The sequence below is a fragment of the Mchenga conophoros genome, linkage group LG20 (genome assembly GCF_057382185.1).
Source record: "Mchenga conophoros isolate Kocher_MC1m ecotype Shallow Benthic linkage group LG20, M_conophoros_male_GT1.1, whole genome shotgun sequence".
In the NCBI taxonomy this organism is placed as follows: domain Eukaryota; kingdom Metazoa; phylum Chordata; class Actinopteri; order Cichliformes; family Cichlidae; genus Mchenga; species Mchenga conophoros.
Genome location: NC_140545.1, coordinates 8,459,190 through 8,475,319, shown reverse-complemented (window position 1 = coordinate 8,475,319; position 16,130 = coordinate 8,459,190). Strand labels below are relative to the sequence as shown.

General features: G+C 42.0%; 1 protein-coding gene across 3 annotated transcripts in view; it reads left to right on the top strand.

Annotated features, from left to right (window-relative positions):
- The window catches only part of celsr3 (cadherin, EGF LAG seven-pass G-type receptor 3), a 119,958-nt gene that overhangs the window by 100,682 nt on the left and 3,146 nt on the right, over positions 1–16,130 (top strand). For 2 of the 3 annotated variants that reach the window (XM_085259583.1, XM_085259582.1), the window contains 11 exons: positions 352–558; positions 5,300–5,474; positions 6,855–6,967; positions 7,448–7,527; positions 7,963–8,089; positions 8,220–8,339; positions 9,458–9,555; positions 10,074–10,165; positions 10,338–10,511; positions 12,490–12,684; positions 14,822–15,884. In XM_085259583.1, the coding sequence (XP_085115709.1) occupies positions 352–558; positions 5,300–5,474; positions 6,855–6,967; positions 7,448–7,527; positions 7,963–8,089; positions 8,220–8,339; positions 9,458–9,555; positions 10,074–10,165; positions 10,338–10,511; positions 12,490–12,684; positions 14,822–15,884 (2,444 nt within the window). The remainder of the gene's footprint in view (positions 1–351; positions 559–5,299; positions 5,475–6,854; positions 6,968–7,447; positions 7,528–7,962; positions 8,090–8,219; positions 8,340–9,457; positions 9,556–10,073; positions 10,166–10,337; positions 10,512–12,489; positions 12,685–14,821; positions 15,885–16,130) is intronic. The other variant, XM_085259584.1, reaches the window with a different exon arrangement.

Below are 16,130 nucleotides of genomic sequence, written 5' to 3'. Positions count from 1 at the left end.
CTAGTTTCTCCTGACAGATAAGCTTGGTCTGCTAGCTAGCTTGGTTTGTCATCTGATTCCTCTGTTTTTTGTCCTGACTGCTTCAAGAACAATATATTTTTTAGATGTTTTTAATAAAGGGATTTAATCTTGTACTTACCTTTCATTAGATTTCTTTCTATAGATCGCATACTTGGTTGTCATATAAATATTGTCAGTTCACACTGACGGCAGACAGGAGAGTTCAGATAGAGATGTTGCATTTCAATGCAGTTGTAACGATTCATCTTCTTGGATTGAAGTTTCTTTTTTCAACAAGTTTTCTCCCTCCTCTTCCTTTCACCCCCCTCCTTTGCATCTCTCTGTGAGTAGCAGTTGGAGGGCGACCTGGAGACGCTGGCCCTGGTCACATACTCTTCTTTGTGCGTCTCCATGCTGGCGCTGCTCCTCACTGTCCTGGTGCTCTCCTGTCTCCGGGGCCTCAAGTCTAACACCAGGAGCATCCATTCAAACACAGCGGCAGCCATGTTTTTATCAGAGCTGGTGTTTTTGCTTGGGGTCAATCAGACTGAACAACAGGTATGTACTGGCGGGGGTGGGCTTTCTGCATCCATCTTTTTTCTGTTGCCTATAGCTTTAGTTCCTTTTTTCACACCACTTCACAGTCAGTCACCACCTTATCCAGTGTACAGTCATGGTAAAAACAGAGTCCAACTTCTGTCATATCTAGATAGATAACCTGTGATGAACAGAAAAGTTATTATTTATTTAACAATAATGGAGCCACGTTGCAAAAGCACTGTTAGAAGACATCATTTTCTGTCCTACTTTGTCAATCTTTCACGTTGTTGTGGAGGAGTTTACTACTCTTTAGAGCATTGCTTCAGGTCGTTGAGGTTTGTAGGCATTTGTGTATGTATAGCTCTCCTAAAGTGGCACCACATTTCAGTCAAGGTGAAGTCTGGCCTTTGACTCAGACATTGGAATACTTGGATTCTTTTCTTTTTCAGGCGTTCTGCTGTAGTGCTTGGGATCATTATCTTGTTTGGGACAGGCTTTAGCTGTTGGACAGATGGCCTCAGATCTGACTCTAGAATACTTTGGTATACAGAGGTCAACTCAATGAGTGCGAGGTGCCCGGGTCCTGTGACCGCAAAACAAGCCCAGATACTCACCTCTCCACCACTGTGCTTGACAGTTGGTATGGGGTGCTTCTTCAAACATGGTGCTGTATACTATAGGCCAACGTCTCCACTTTGGTCTCGTTTATTCAAAGGGCGTTGCAAAGTCTTGTGGTTTGTTCAGCTTTTCAAACCTGAGCTATGCTGCCATGTTATTTTTAGAGAGTAGAGAATTTCTTCTGGCAAGCCTTCCAAACATGTCATACTTGTTCATGATGCTTGTAGAGTCTGAGATGTAGCTCTTGGGCTTTTTTTTTTTTGCAATTTCTCTGAGCATGCCCACTCCTGGGAAGATTGGCAACTATCTTGATTTTTTTTTTTACCAATCACTAAATAACAAAGGCTCATACTTTCTTTGTTTTTCCTCCAGTGTGTTACGGAAGCAGCCTTCCGTTGTGAGCATCCTCTTCACATAGGTCCATATCTTTGATAAAGACCGTGCTCACACTTCAGGGCATAAGTATTTTTTCTAAAAGTAGACTTGTTTGTATGTTTTGCCCATGGAGTATCGCACTGCACTGCAATAGTTCTTTTTGCATTGGACAGACAGAGATTCAACATCCATCTATTCTTACTGTATTTATTTTTTCCCAATTGATTGGAAATGGCCTTCTAACCCTTGCCAGACTGATGGGCAGCTAGAATCATTTCTCTAAAATCAATGCTGATGTCTTTGGCATTCAGGTGTTAGCACACAGTTGGATGCTCCAGACCAGACAAACTTCTGGTTTTATAGAGGTGCCTACACCTGCTGATGATCTATTAACCAAGTAATCAAGGAGCTGATTATTTCTACTGCATCTCAATGCATAAAACCTTAAACCTTAAAATCTTAAAGAGGTTGTACTTTGTTTTTGCCGTGGCTGTGGTGTATATCTAATTTCTAGCGACATTTAGATTTACAAGTTCATTCATCTTCAAATAGTATCTGGCAGTGGCCATGTTTTTTCTTAAACTGTTGCCAAAAACAATATCATAAGATGTTCACTCTTTGCAGTTTTGATGTCGACAGCTCTTCTTGCCTCCTAGTATTTTGTTTTTCTTCCTCTTTCTTATCCTCTGCTTGGGTGCTTCCTGTCGCTCTTCACTCTGTGCTTCTCTACATCACACTGTCCTCTTTCCTTTACGTTAAGTCCTCTATCTTTTTTCTCGTCCTCTGCCAATGTTTTTTTTTGACCACTATATCTCTCAGTTTTATTGCATCACACGTTTCTATATAAAGTGTGTTTAAAGAGCAGCGAGTCTTGTCGGGAGGGTACTCCAAATATGTGCTCACTCAGCATGAAATCCAATTAATTAATCTTTATCCCCCACATAGTCGGCAGTACTGCTCTTACAGTGCGACTGGTTACTTCTAGCAGAACAATATGTTCTCTAATTCATGTACTCCATGCTTGGGAGAGCATTTCAGCGCTTGCAGCGGTTGTGTGTTAGTTTTTATGCGCCTGTGCATATTTAGTCTTTCCATGCTTATGTGTGTGGCTCGTAGTGTTTGCTTTTTGTGTGTGTGTGGGAGTGTGAGATTCATCAGCTGGCTGTATTACTGCCAAGGCGGCTGCTTTTTCTGTGTCATCTTTGGCTCTTCTTTGGAAATTCTACTGCGCGTCTTTTAACCTCTGGGACTTAAATGTCTGCTCTCCTTAATTTTCAGAGTTCTGAGTTGTATTCATTATAGATTTCATAAGCAAATGGGCCAGTTCATCCATTATCATATATGATAATATGACAGTCATATTTTATATTAACTTCTTTGAGACAAACTTATTTTAATACATAAATGTTTGTCTAAATCATCATTTGTCAACCTACAATACTCACATGGCCTTTTTGGGGTACTTGTCTGTGTTGAGTGCAGATTGCAGTCACATTTCAGAAAATCTGAGCTTGTAGAAGCTCACATGTGCTCAAAAGATGGTTGCTCATTAAACTGAGGGTTCAGTGAACTTGAACAACTTTGCCAGAGGACATCAAAGAAAATCTGATGTCATTCTTTGCAGTTTAAACTGTAATCTAAAAGACTATGCAACAGCTCCGCTCTCCTCTGTTAAAAGTACAGAGCATCAGTGGTGGACCTGCCAGTTCTGGTATTTTATGGCAAATACCAGTTGGGCTCCATGGCGCTAGGCAGTAATAACTGATCCCTTCAGAGGACAGTGGGCCCTCCGGCCACCACAATTAAGTCTGTTTCTGAGAGGTCATTCTGTAGAGCTCTGGCAGTGCTTATCCTGTTCCTCTTTACACAGAGGAGCAGATACTGGGGCTGCTGATGGGTTAAGGAAATTCAGTGGCCCTGTCCAGAGTTACCGCTAGCCTTTATGATCTCAAGACTGCGCTGGGAGACAAAGAAAACCTTCTGGCATTTATACTTATTGATCCATCCGCTTCCATCGTGGAGGAAAACTGACACTATCAGTCATGGATTGGCCTCCTCAAAGCTCGGACCTCAACATTATTAAAGCAGTGTGGGATCATTTTGACAGAGAATGCAATAAAAGGCAGCCAACATCCAAAGAAGAGCTTTGAATGTCTTCCATAAAGCCTGGAAAACTATTCCTGGAGACTACGTAAAGAAATTACAAGATGCCTAAGAATAAAGGTGATCAGACCAAATATTGACTTAAAAGCTTGTTAAAACTATACAAAATCTTTATTTGCCTCATGTACTATGTTTCGATTTATATTTGCACAGTAAATCACTGCATCTGCATCTACATTTGCACATTACTGCAGCTTGTCTTTGTGTATGTTAAGAACGCATTTGGCTACAAGGTCACGTACTGACACGCCTGTCAGGTTCCCACAGACATCTTATTTAGTTGTGCATTTTCAAGCTGTTTCCTGAGGCTGGTTTAGATTTTAAACAAACACCACTGCAGTTCTCTTAGACGAAGTTGACTTGCTTTTTCAAAGTGCTGTAATTCAGTGCCACTTGAGTTTGAATGGCATCGTCCTCATCTGGTCAAACAAATCAATTCAGACTAAAAGGCTGCAGAGTTCAAATAAACCACTTCAGCCATTCTTGAATGCAGCCTGAAGGTAATTTCACAGAAAGCCAAAATGTTAATGCTCTGCATTATTCATGGGGAAGCCAAGTATCGCTGCCAAACCAACCAGCAGCATCTAACTGAAGATGGCTTTGAAGTTTATCTCCTGCCTTTACTGGGATTCATTCCTGATGATATGCAATCTAGACGAATGACCTCAGAAATGAGTCCTGTGGCAGACTACGTCATCTTTTCATTTATACAGTGTCCAAGTTATTGTCAGAAAAGCAAAGGCATAGATTAACCATCACCTGACACACCAGATGGTTTGTTTAACAGAACCATCTGAAAAGTCGTCCTTGGAAACTGTTTAGAAAAGGGTAGGCACGCACTTGGCAGGTATTTGGATTTGCCATCTGTCTATCACTGTCGATCATTGGCAGCCAATCAAAAGATTTGTTTTTGAACAAATAATCAATTCCCTCTGTTGTCACCATCAGCAAGGTGTATTTATTTCGGTCGAGCTAATTATTCCCCTTAAACAACAAATTTGCATTATTTTTGTTTTCTTGACGCATTTATTGTCGTAAATACATCATGTTTAAAAATAGCTGTTAAACTTCTACAATCACAATTAATATAAAGGCAACATTACCTGTTTGGGCATTATTTACCTTCCTTTGCAGATGGTGCACATTTTCGTAATCGTAATCATAATTAAAAGACTCTCTTGGGTGTTATTGGTAAAATTCAGCTCTTATAACATCCATTTACATTCTTTATTTTTTATGCTTTTCCTGGACGAATTGTAACATGCTGCCGTTATCGCTGTTCATTAGAAGCATTAGTAATTTAATCATGAACGGCTGTTATTTCATTGCTGACACCTGCTTTGCTGTAATAAAGACTCGTGGGTTGCTTGCCAAGACATCTGTATTTCAGCTGTCGCACAATCCTTGAAAGGATTATGTTTTTTTGTCTTTTCACTGCTAACGCATCTTTCCTGCCTTTCCCCCTTAGCCTACCCCTTTCATTCCTCTCTCTCTTGCCTCTTAATCGTTTTTTGTCACTTTCTTTCTGCTACCTATAATTTCCTGCTCCTCCCCTTTCCCTTTTTTTAATCACTCTTTTTAAAAAAAAACCCTCTCCCCTCAGTTCCTGTGTACGGTCGTCGCCATCCTGTTGCATTACTTCTTCATGTCCACGTTCGCCTGGATGTTCGTGGAAGGTCTTCATATCTACCGAATGCAAACAGAGCAACGCAACATCAACTATGGAGCCATGAGATTCTATTACGCCATTGGCTGGGGCGTTCCCGCCATTATCACAGGTAACACAGTCATGTAGACATGCAGGCACGCAGTCCTCGATATGGCCTAGGAACATGTTTGTGCAGCCATGTAAAAGCAGACAGTCACAACCCTGTTCTTGCCACAGCTGCACAATAATGATTTTCTTATATGAGCACAGGCACACACACACACACATACATGCATAGTGAGTCTGGCTGTGTAGATAAGGTGTCCTATTGACATTTGGATTAAACAGGTTTCAGTGGTATTTTATAACAGAGACAGTAAAGCAGAGATACTAATGCAAGCAATTTCTGCCATGACACAGTTTAAGAAAGTCATATCTTTCTACTTTCTTCTCTATCCCCTTCACACACACGCACAAACACACACACACAAACACACACGCCTAGATTGGTAGTTTGCATCCAAGCTCATAACATACTGTCAGCTTCCCTTTATCTGTTGCTGTTTGTGTCACTGTCTGTCTCTCAAACCTACACACACACACACACACACACACACACACACACACACACACACGAATGGATGTGTCTCCCACCATCATAAACACACTTTAGCACATGTCTCTTCCCTCGGGCTGTGAGGTGTGTTTATCTGTCTTTGTTCGGGCTTCTTCTGTCTTTTCTTTTGCAATTTATTTCAAATATTCTTAATAGCCACGCCTGTCAAAACATCGACAGTTTCGTCCAAACAAGGATACATGACTGATAAAGATATCACAGTTCAAGTCACAAATTTCCTACTAACCACATCTGGTGCTGATATGGAGCACTGGTGCCTCAGATTCTACACAGAATCTGTGCTGTAAGTGCGCACACGAAAGAAACTTCAGGTGAAACCGTTTTGGTGTATCCCTGCTCAACGTAAAGAAAAAGACTGTTAGCTTACAGCCTGATCTTCTCCTAACTCTGACAGTCAGTGAATTTTTGTTCGTGAACTTGATTCACATGATTCAACCAGAAGCTGAAAATCAGGGGGTGAAACATTTCTGCTCTGATTTGGAATAATGTGTCATATAGGTTATACGAAGTTAAATTAAAAAGAGAAATGATGGTTTGTGTCTTTGGCATTTAATCGTAGCAGCTTAGTGCTCAAAGTTCAGCAGAATTTAACATTTAAAATCGAAAGATCCAAAGATGTAATCGAATATTTAGAGCGTGCTTTCAGGAGCTAATTTTCTCTAAGTCCTTGATTTATAAATCTAAAAATATTCATTTAATAAAAGCTAAAAATATACCTAACATTCATAGAAGTGTTGTGGTGTTCCAATAATGCCCTGCAGTCACTGCCTATACTGTTTCCCTATCTTTGAGGCTGCTGTCTCTCTGTGAGTGACAGCAGAGGACATCACAGAGCTGATCTGTCTAATCTCACCGCACATCTGTTTGCTTTAGGCCTGGCAGTAGGTTTGGACCCAGAGGGTTATGGAAACCCAGACTTCTGTTGGATATCCATCTATGACAAACTAATCTGGAGCTTCGCTGGTCCCATCGGCATCGTCATACTGGTAAACATGTCTCTGTTTGTCTGACACATGGCAGTGAACTCTACATGCACACAGACTTAAATGATATGAATGAAATCTCAACCTGCACTTCCTCAAGCAAACATAGGTTTAAACCTAATTAACATTCACAAGTGGCAGCCCTCCAAATGGATTTTAGAAAGGCGACCCACTTGAGCCCAATCATTTCATTCAGGCCTTTCGAAACTTCACTTCAAGAAATTTGATGCAGTGCTTTAAAGTGAATAATTACAGCGTATTACAGTCAGTAATCAGTAGCACACCTGTGAATCCACTTTTTCTTTTTTTTTTTCTTTTTTATACTGTCAGAGACTTGAATGGCTTTGCTTTTATTAAACGTATCTTTTCCCTCCTATGTGACTAATTTATCCACATTGATTTTGTCCTAGTCGTTGCTAATGGCCTTAGTGGATTAGCTGAAATGCATTTAAATGTTTTGTGTATTGATCTTTCACTTTTCAGTTGAATGGGGGCATTTTCACCATTGTAGCCAAGATGTCGTGTAACCCATCTCAGAAGGAGACCAAGAAACTTCCTGTCATGTAAGTGTCCGCCTTGACACTGTTCTCACTTTAAAAAAGTGACCTTGAAGCCTACCTTCCAAAGTACAATCCTTTTCTTGTGTTTTGTGCTGTTTCAGGCTTCAAAGGGTCCTATATAAAATTCCTGAGTTTCTCTAAAGTAGTCTTTCAGATTTGAGCTGTATGATAAGAATCGCTCTGTAGTTCCTCCAGTGCTTCTACTGTCGTCCATTAGTGTGGTTTCTCTTTGCTGTCTCTATATTTCTCTGTTACCCTAATCATGATGACATATAGTGAAAACGTCATTATTGTGTTATAAATAAAGGTTTAGTGTGATATAATGCTGCAGTCGACTGGTGTATGCATCAGAGTGTATCACAGATTCATTCTGGCGAATCCAATTCTAATTTTTTTTCTCCTCCACTGCCCTCTTTGCTTCTGTCTGCCTCTCTGCAGCGCCACTATCCGCAATGCCTTCTTGCTGTTGCTGGTGGCCACCTCCACCTGGCTGTGTGGTCTGATGGCTGTAAATAACAGCATACTGGCTTTCTACTACATATTTGATGTCCTCTGCCTAGTACAGGTACGAACAAAGCATGATCAGATACACAACAAAGTGCGATCTCTACCTGTAGCTTTTGAATCTTGTTTGTCAGTCTGTGTGTTTTTGTTTTTGTGATTTTTATTTTATATCTCTTTATCATCTTTCCCAGGGTCTGTCAGTGATGCTAGTCTTCACCGTGTTCAACTCAGAAGTTCAGGAGGCATGGAGAGTCGCCTGTTTGGGTAAGAAGAGTCCTGGAGAAGATCCCCCAAGACCACCGCAGAGCACAGTAAGTCCAACATACATAAATATCCAGTTTGCGAGCATATCTATACTGCTACCGCTAAAGCTAAACACCTTTTTTCATTCGTTTCTTGAATTAGCCTGACTGTTGAATCATTAATATACTGCATTAGCAGAATGCATGCACAAAAGTATAGCAAAATGAAGATGAAAACTAATTTTTAAAAGAACTATGGTATCCAAAAGATTATTATCATTATTATTGCACAGTGATGACAAGCTAAGTGAATCTAAGATCATAATGCAAAGGCATAAATGTCCTAGCTGCGTGATCCTTAAAGCCGTTTACTAAGTTTTCTCCTGCTGCTGTGCCCATTACTAGACAGCACAATAGCCCTCCTGCCCTGAATTTCTCCTTCCCTCTATCCTTCCATCAATCTTTCCTGTCGTGTCTCTGTCCTCTCCAGCTGCCCTCGGGGTTCCTAGCTGACCCACATAAAACATTATACCAGCTAGTGGATCTGCCTGCTCTTTAGCCCGCTTTCGCAAAAGCACTGTGCAGTGCCGATTTAATGATGCTTTTATGCGTGTGTATGAAATGCTATCCTACTTTCACATCTTTCCTTACTTCCCATGTCTCGTGTGTGTGTGTATGTGTGTGTGTGTGTGCTTGTGTGTATGAATTCTCAGCCGTCAGCATCAGAATCTTTACTATCGCTTCTGTGTGTTTGAACTTTGTATATATATACATGTTCCATATTTCCTTTGAATCTCTGTCAGTGCAGTGAACCCCATACAGTTTGTTGCCAGTTTGTGTGCGTGAGATGTTGGTGTGTATGTGTGGGGAAGTTTACGTGTGTGCGCGTATGAGATGTGTTGTTTCCACCCTTTTAAACCCCATTTCCTCCAAAGCTCTTCCTCTCTATTACTGAGTCATATGGGCAAAATTCAAGACTATTATTATGTGCACTATGCTGTTTTTAGCACTGATGGATTATATGCATGGATGACCCCCTATTAGCGTCCTTTTGTGATTTATCAGCAGATAACAGAAGTCTTGTCACATCTCAGAGTCTTATGTTCCACATGCCTAGCCTCCTGGACACAGGTTGAAAGCTGGGAGCTATTTTTTAAAGCTTCTTGCGTGTGTTTTTGTGTGCTCAGGCACAGAACCCCTATCACAACCCTTCACTGTTGGAGCAGAGCGGGCTGCACCGCATCACACTGGGAACCTCCACCATCTCCTCCGTCAGCTCTGCCAGGTATCTGAACGCATGCACGCATGAATGGACACGTGTCACAGTTTTTACCAATATATTAAGGTAGATGTGCACATCGTGGTGGTTTAATGCCATAAAATATAACAACAATAAATTGATGCTTGAAAAACAAGGATAGTCTATCATTCAGATGGGATTCTGGCGGGTTTGTTGGGTCTGTGGTTTTTGGATAAAGTCGCCTTAGGGAGGAAATTCCCTCCCTGCATAAAACCCTGTTTTTCATTTTGTGGGTCAGTGGGGTAAAGATGAAGAAGATTAGACTGAACAATGTACTGTACTGCATGTAGAGCAACACTAATGTACCCTGAGAGTGGCTGTTAATGTCTTCATGGCTCAGTGATTGTCTGTCTTCATGCCATGTCTTGGCCTGTATGAAGCGTGCACACTAGTATTTGTGTTTGAAAGGACTCTCGCTTTTTTTCAAATATGTATCTGCCTGTTTCTGTGTGCTTCTATTGTTTGTGTGTGTTCGCCTAACTTCTCTTCTACTCCCCTGTTAGAGAAAACCTTTTGGCTCGTCAGACTCTGGAGCAAAACATCGTCCACACTGGTGCAACTGACCTGGATGTAGCCATGTTCCACAGAGACGGGGGTGAATATGCATAATGAGCAGACATGAATCTCTGAAAAACAAAGACTTTATCTCTGCCCATATTTAACTAAGGATCAAGAACATTTACTCAAGAATACCAACACATCAGCCCTATCCTTTTCCTCACTTTCTCACTCCCGCTTTATCGTCCCTTCTCCCTTTCTTTATCCAGGTGAAGATTCCGACTCAGACTCTGATCTCTCTATGGAGGAAGAGCGCAGTCTCTCCATTCCTTCTTCGGAAAGCGAGGACAACGTCCGTCTCCGTGGCCGCATCCAGCGGCGATTCAAGCGCTCCAATCACGGCGAGCGCCTGCTCACAGAGCCCGCCAACAACGGCACCAAAGGTAGATTTTCCGTGTTACCGAGTTTATATTAATTCTATTTTTGACATTTTTATTGTTTAAAGTCAGTAATGGAGAAGTGTCTCATTAGGAGTGCTTCATCACTGAAAGCCTAAGAGTTATGGGTCCCATCAAAATGTTCTGCAATGTCTGGATGTCTTTTGTTGGCACAAAACATTTAATTTGTTCACTTTTTTTTAAAGACTACTTTTAAATGTTCATCCTCGGTATGTTTGAAAGGTAATTAAAGTTTACAAAGAGCTTCTTTGCAGAGTAATAAAGCTTTAGTCAGGTTGAGTTCATAGCAATTACAAGAACACAGAGTCAGTATGCAGACTCAAGGCAACAGCAGATTACTATAACTTCAATAGAAACTTTTAAAACTGCTGCTGCAGCATAATTCAATTATCTGCAATATCACTGTCCTTTTATAGTGTGTATTATGTGTCCAACCAACACATATTAAACATATGGATTCTGCCGGTCTGTGAAATAGCATTTAAATCATTTGTATATTGTATATTTGTATATTGTGCGCTATGTGTAAGCAAGAATAGCATCCACCTCCAGGAAGAGGAAATGTCAATGCAGGCATACATTAATCAATACACTCCTTCTTGTGATACACAATGACAAGTTTATCATGCATAATATATGAGTTTACGCACGTCATAGTGTGTGATATAAATGTCACGCGAGTACAGTTTCCGTGAAATGTTTCACACTGAGAAAATGCCAAATATCTGCAAATCTATAAATCCATTTAACCAATCAATTCTTAGCTTCTTAAGCCGCTGGGGTCACACGAACTCTGTTCAGAGTCTAACCAGACCACAGCCATCGTTCAATAGAGGAAGGCAAGATCCAGATGGCTGTTACAGTCCGATCAATACATCAGTGCAGTCAAACTGGAGGGCCTGAAACATTTTGGCTTTTTACTGAAAGGTCACAGTCTGAATGCGTCCAGTTCTCTATGACAAAGCATTAACCCCTGCATCTCCGCAGTGTTCGAGGACTGCACCGGGAATGTGTTCAGGACAACAATATGAATAGATTTTCTTGTTTTTTATAACCCGGTGCCGATGATCTTTTGTTTTATTCACAGTCACAGCAGGCTTGCTGATTTTAAAAGCCTGAAAAAGATTAAAGCATTTGATGTATCAATGATGCTTGCTCTCATGCATGTTACAGCTGGAGGGAATAATCATTATTTCATTTCTTTGTAGTTCTGACGATGGATTATTTAGGAAGTTAATCATTTAAGCAAAATGTAAAATATTCTTTGGTTAATAAGTTAAAAAGGAAATACATGAAGTTTTCACCTTTAGTTTAGAAAAGATTCATTTAAAAAGTAAATCTGAAATAAATTGATAAAACTTTACTTGCAGCCTAAATTCTTCATCCACACAACTTTTCACAATTATTAAATCCTTACCACTGATAATATCCTTTACAAAATGTGGGTCCAAATAACACAGATTGGTTTAAAGGGCTGACATTGATGATGTCACTCTGTCTCGTTCTCCTTAAATCAGCTTCTGCTGTGCATGCTAAAAACGCGAGTTCATGGGTCGTTTGCAGCGGCCTGAAAAATGTCCTTTTTGACACTTTTAATTAGCTCTGGCTTCTTTGATAATTTGATAATGAACATATGCTATTTTGTATGCTGACAACTGCTATTAGTTGCAGACATCTGTTTTTGTGTTCTTGGGGACGTGCATGAGGCAATAAAATGAAATTAAAAAGATGAGAATATGATCCATTAGAATATAGCTCTTTATGACTGTTTTGTATAGGCTATAATAAAAATAACAACTATTTTAGTGACGACTGCATTAATAGTGATTCAGACTACTTCCCAATAAGGTCTCCTTTGTTTTGTTACTGCTCACTACTTAATGATCAGACATAGATTTCCCTCATGAGGTGTCACTGATGTTAAGTTTGCCAGTAACCACAGAGAGTTTTCCGTGTATGACAGAGCTGGACGGCAACGACCTTTTATCCTATTGGCCAGCTTTGGAAGAGTGCGACGCACGCACTCTGCAGAAGTGGGGCTCAGAGCGCCCCCTGGGGGCAGATTACAGCAAGGACGCAGCAAATAACAACCAGCTAGACGCAGCGCTCACTAGTGGAGACGAGAACGGCCTCACCCAGCCACACAGGCACCGCAAAGGTGAGAGACACACGTGAACAACTAGACACAATCGGAAGGGTGCACATACACTTTGGATTGTGCCTTATTTTACTTTTATGTGTAAATTAAAGCTTTAGATACAGACTCATGCAAGGTACAAACAGCAAAATGGAAAACAGTGATGACTATTCTGAAACAATGAAACTCGTTCCCTCCGGGTACTCCGGCTTCCTCCCACCGTGACATGCAGTTTGTGGGGATAGGTTAATTGATTAGTCTAAATTGCCCATAGGTGTGAATGTGAGTGTGAATGGTTGTCTGTCTCTGTGTGTTAGCCCTGCTACAGACTGTCGACCTGTCCAGGGTGTACCCCTGTGACAGCTAGGATAGGCTCCAGCACCCCCCGCGACCCTGAAAAGGATAAGCGGAAGCGAATGGATGGATGGAACTTTAATGTGACGTTAACAGACTCTTGCTACTTTTATTTCTTCTTTTTTGTCATCATTATAAATATCTACTTGGTAAAAGTAATTGATTGTCAGACAGACTGTGCCTCTGCATATCAGTGCCTGGTCTGAGTATCCTAAATCTGTGATCTTCTTCATCCTGTTATCTAATGAGTGTCTCCAGATATCCTGTCTGAGTAATGCAGAATGGAACATTTTGCCAAGAGGGAGATGGAGGTGGTGTCAGCTGCATGAGCTGAACCAGCAAAGCATAATTTAAACCAAAGTTCAATAACAGAGAATTTATCTGCTGTTTGAGCAGTTTGTCTCATATATGGGTTGATTATCTCAGTTCATCTTCGGGGTGACCCAGAGACCCGTCACTCACTCAAATATTTATTTTATTTTGGACCGTACTTTAGCTTTTTTGTTCCTGTAGTGCTGTAAATGTACAACCTGATAGTTTTCTTGTTGTCATTTAGACTTTGATAACCACATGTGTATTACATACAGATGTTTTGTATCCTAACATAACATAGTCATTGTTGCATTCCTGTCAACTCGAAGCAGTTTGACCAGTCTCCTCTGTCTGCTGACATCGACAGGGCATTCTCTGTAAACCATAGTGATGGTTGTGTGGGGAAAATCCTAATAGATCAGCAGTTTCTGAAATACTTAGAACAACGAACACCATGAACAACCATGTTCAGAGTCACTTTCCTCATTCTGATTCTCAGTTTGAACTTTAGCAGGTCGGTTTGACCATGTCTACATGCCTGAATGCACGGGAGTTCTAGCCATTTGATTGGTTCGTTAGCGATTTGTGTTGACAAGCTGCCGAACAGGTGTACCCAACAAAGTGTCTATTGAGTGTATGAAATATAATATGCATACTCAGCATATAGTGCACACATAAAGTATATAACTGGCATGTGCACATGTAGAAATAAAGGCCCAATCAGATGCAAGTAAGAAAAAGAAAAGGTTGTAGCCTGAAAGCATGAGTGACATTTCAGGGAATGAAAATAGCCATATACCCAGTCATATACCGACAAATGAACACCCGCGTAGGCATGCAAAAATGGTTTAATGTGAGTAGTCCTGCTTTTTGGTAAATGTGATAGTTGTGTGACTCATTTTCTGCCTCTTTCTAAATGGCTTCTCTTCATCATTTGATTTCTTCCGCTTTTCTTCGCCTTCTTCTCTCATCATGAGACTTTTACAATGTAAATGCCTGTCCTTACATTGTAAGGCAGTTGGATTCTCTCAAAAGTCTTAAGCTTCATGTAATCACAGTCACTGGAAAAAACATTTTTACTAGTTTTACTATGTTGTTGCCAAACCACAGTCGAATTGAAACAGTCCAGCGTCCCACGATGGATTAGCAGCCAATAAGGTCACAGCTACGACATGTTTTAGGTGTCACGACAGACTGACAGTTGATCTAATCATCAACCCAGTATTTTTTGAAAATGAGCGTTCGTGAGCACCTGTTATGTGCAGATTTACTTAAGAAGACGAGGCTAAGACAGCTTGTATTTCTCTGAAAGCTCTCTTTGTATCCTCAGGTTTCCTGATTTGATTATTTTAAGCCAGTTATTGTGATAGATGGATGATTCATCCAGTAACCTAATGGAATCTAATCTCTTCTTCAGGTTTCTCCTTCTTCTCCATTTCTACCACTAACGCCTTCCTCTTTTTTTCTTGTGGTTTCATTTTCTTTGTCCCAGGAATCCTCAAGAACCGTCTTGGCTGTCCTCCCGCACTCCAGGGTCTTTCCAGTATGGGCCGGGTCCCCAGTGAGCTCAACTGGTACCGAACCTCTACTCTTGGCCACCGAGGTGTTCCTGCTGCCTCCTACGGTCGTATGTACTCTGCCACAGCTGGTGCCACTGGAGGCTCCGGCTCTCTCTCCCAGCCAGCTTCCCGCTACTCCTCTAGGGAGCACCTGGACTCGCTTGCACGGAGGCAGCTGTCCAGGGATCCACTCGGGAGACAGACGGTCGGAGGATCAAGAGACCGGTTGGACTGCCGGGGCTCCAGGGACAACTTGGATCTCTTACCCAGGAGGAGAGAGCTGGGGCTGGGGCCAGGGTCAATGTTAGGGACCCTGGATCACCAGCGAGTCTCATTATCCAGGGAGAACTTGACAGGATCAAGGGACAGACTGGACAACCTCCATGCTACTGGTTTCCACGGATCGAGGGAGGATGTGAGTGGAAACGGAGGGGCTGTCAGTGCCGGGATTGAGGGATACCTCGGCGGATCAAGGTTGCAGCTGAGCTCGCTGACTCGGCGACAGGCCTCATCCCGGGAGCACCTCGAAGAAGCTCTCGTGAGCAGTAGATCAAGGGAGCAACTTGACACCAATGGAATGGGAGCCCAGGCCCAGCCGTGTCGGGAGTGGCTCCGCACTCTGCCACCCCGCCAGCCTTCACACCCTGACCAGCCGCCCTCCTCTTCTCCTCCTCCCCCGATATCTGAGGAGCCTCAGCAGGAGCACCTACCTCCTTCAGCTCACGCCAGAGGACGACTGGACTCAGCTTCATGTAGGTTTCCTGGTCAGGTTGCCCCCCAGGTCGCAGGTTCAAATCCAAACCCCTTGGGTCGACAACCGTCCAGTGAACACCTGGATATTCTTTCCTCCATTTTAGCATCCTTCAATTCCTCTGTCCTCACTCCTCCCCCTGCTGCCCCAAACACTGGTCCAAACGGCTCCGTCCACGGACCCTCCCCATCCCCGTCCCAGTCTGCCACCTCCCATAGCATATCTGAAGTCTCCCCTGACTCGGAGTAAGTCCTTCTGAGTGGAAAATCCACCCTCAACCCACCCTCCTCCTGTCCTTTTCTCACATGCATCTTCTTCTCTTCCTCTTTTCTCCAGCATCTGTCATCTTGGACTTTTGACTTGTGCTATTCTAGTTTGTTTATCTCAGCCTTCCCCAACCCTTTCAGCAGGCTTCCTGCGTTCCAGCTTCTTTATCATCTCTTCCCATGTGTCTCAGTCTATTTTCTTCTGTTTTCCATCTCCCTCTTCTC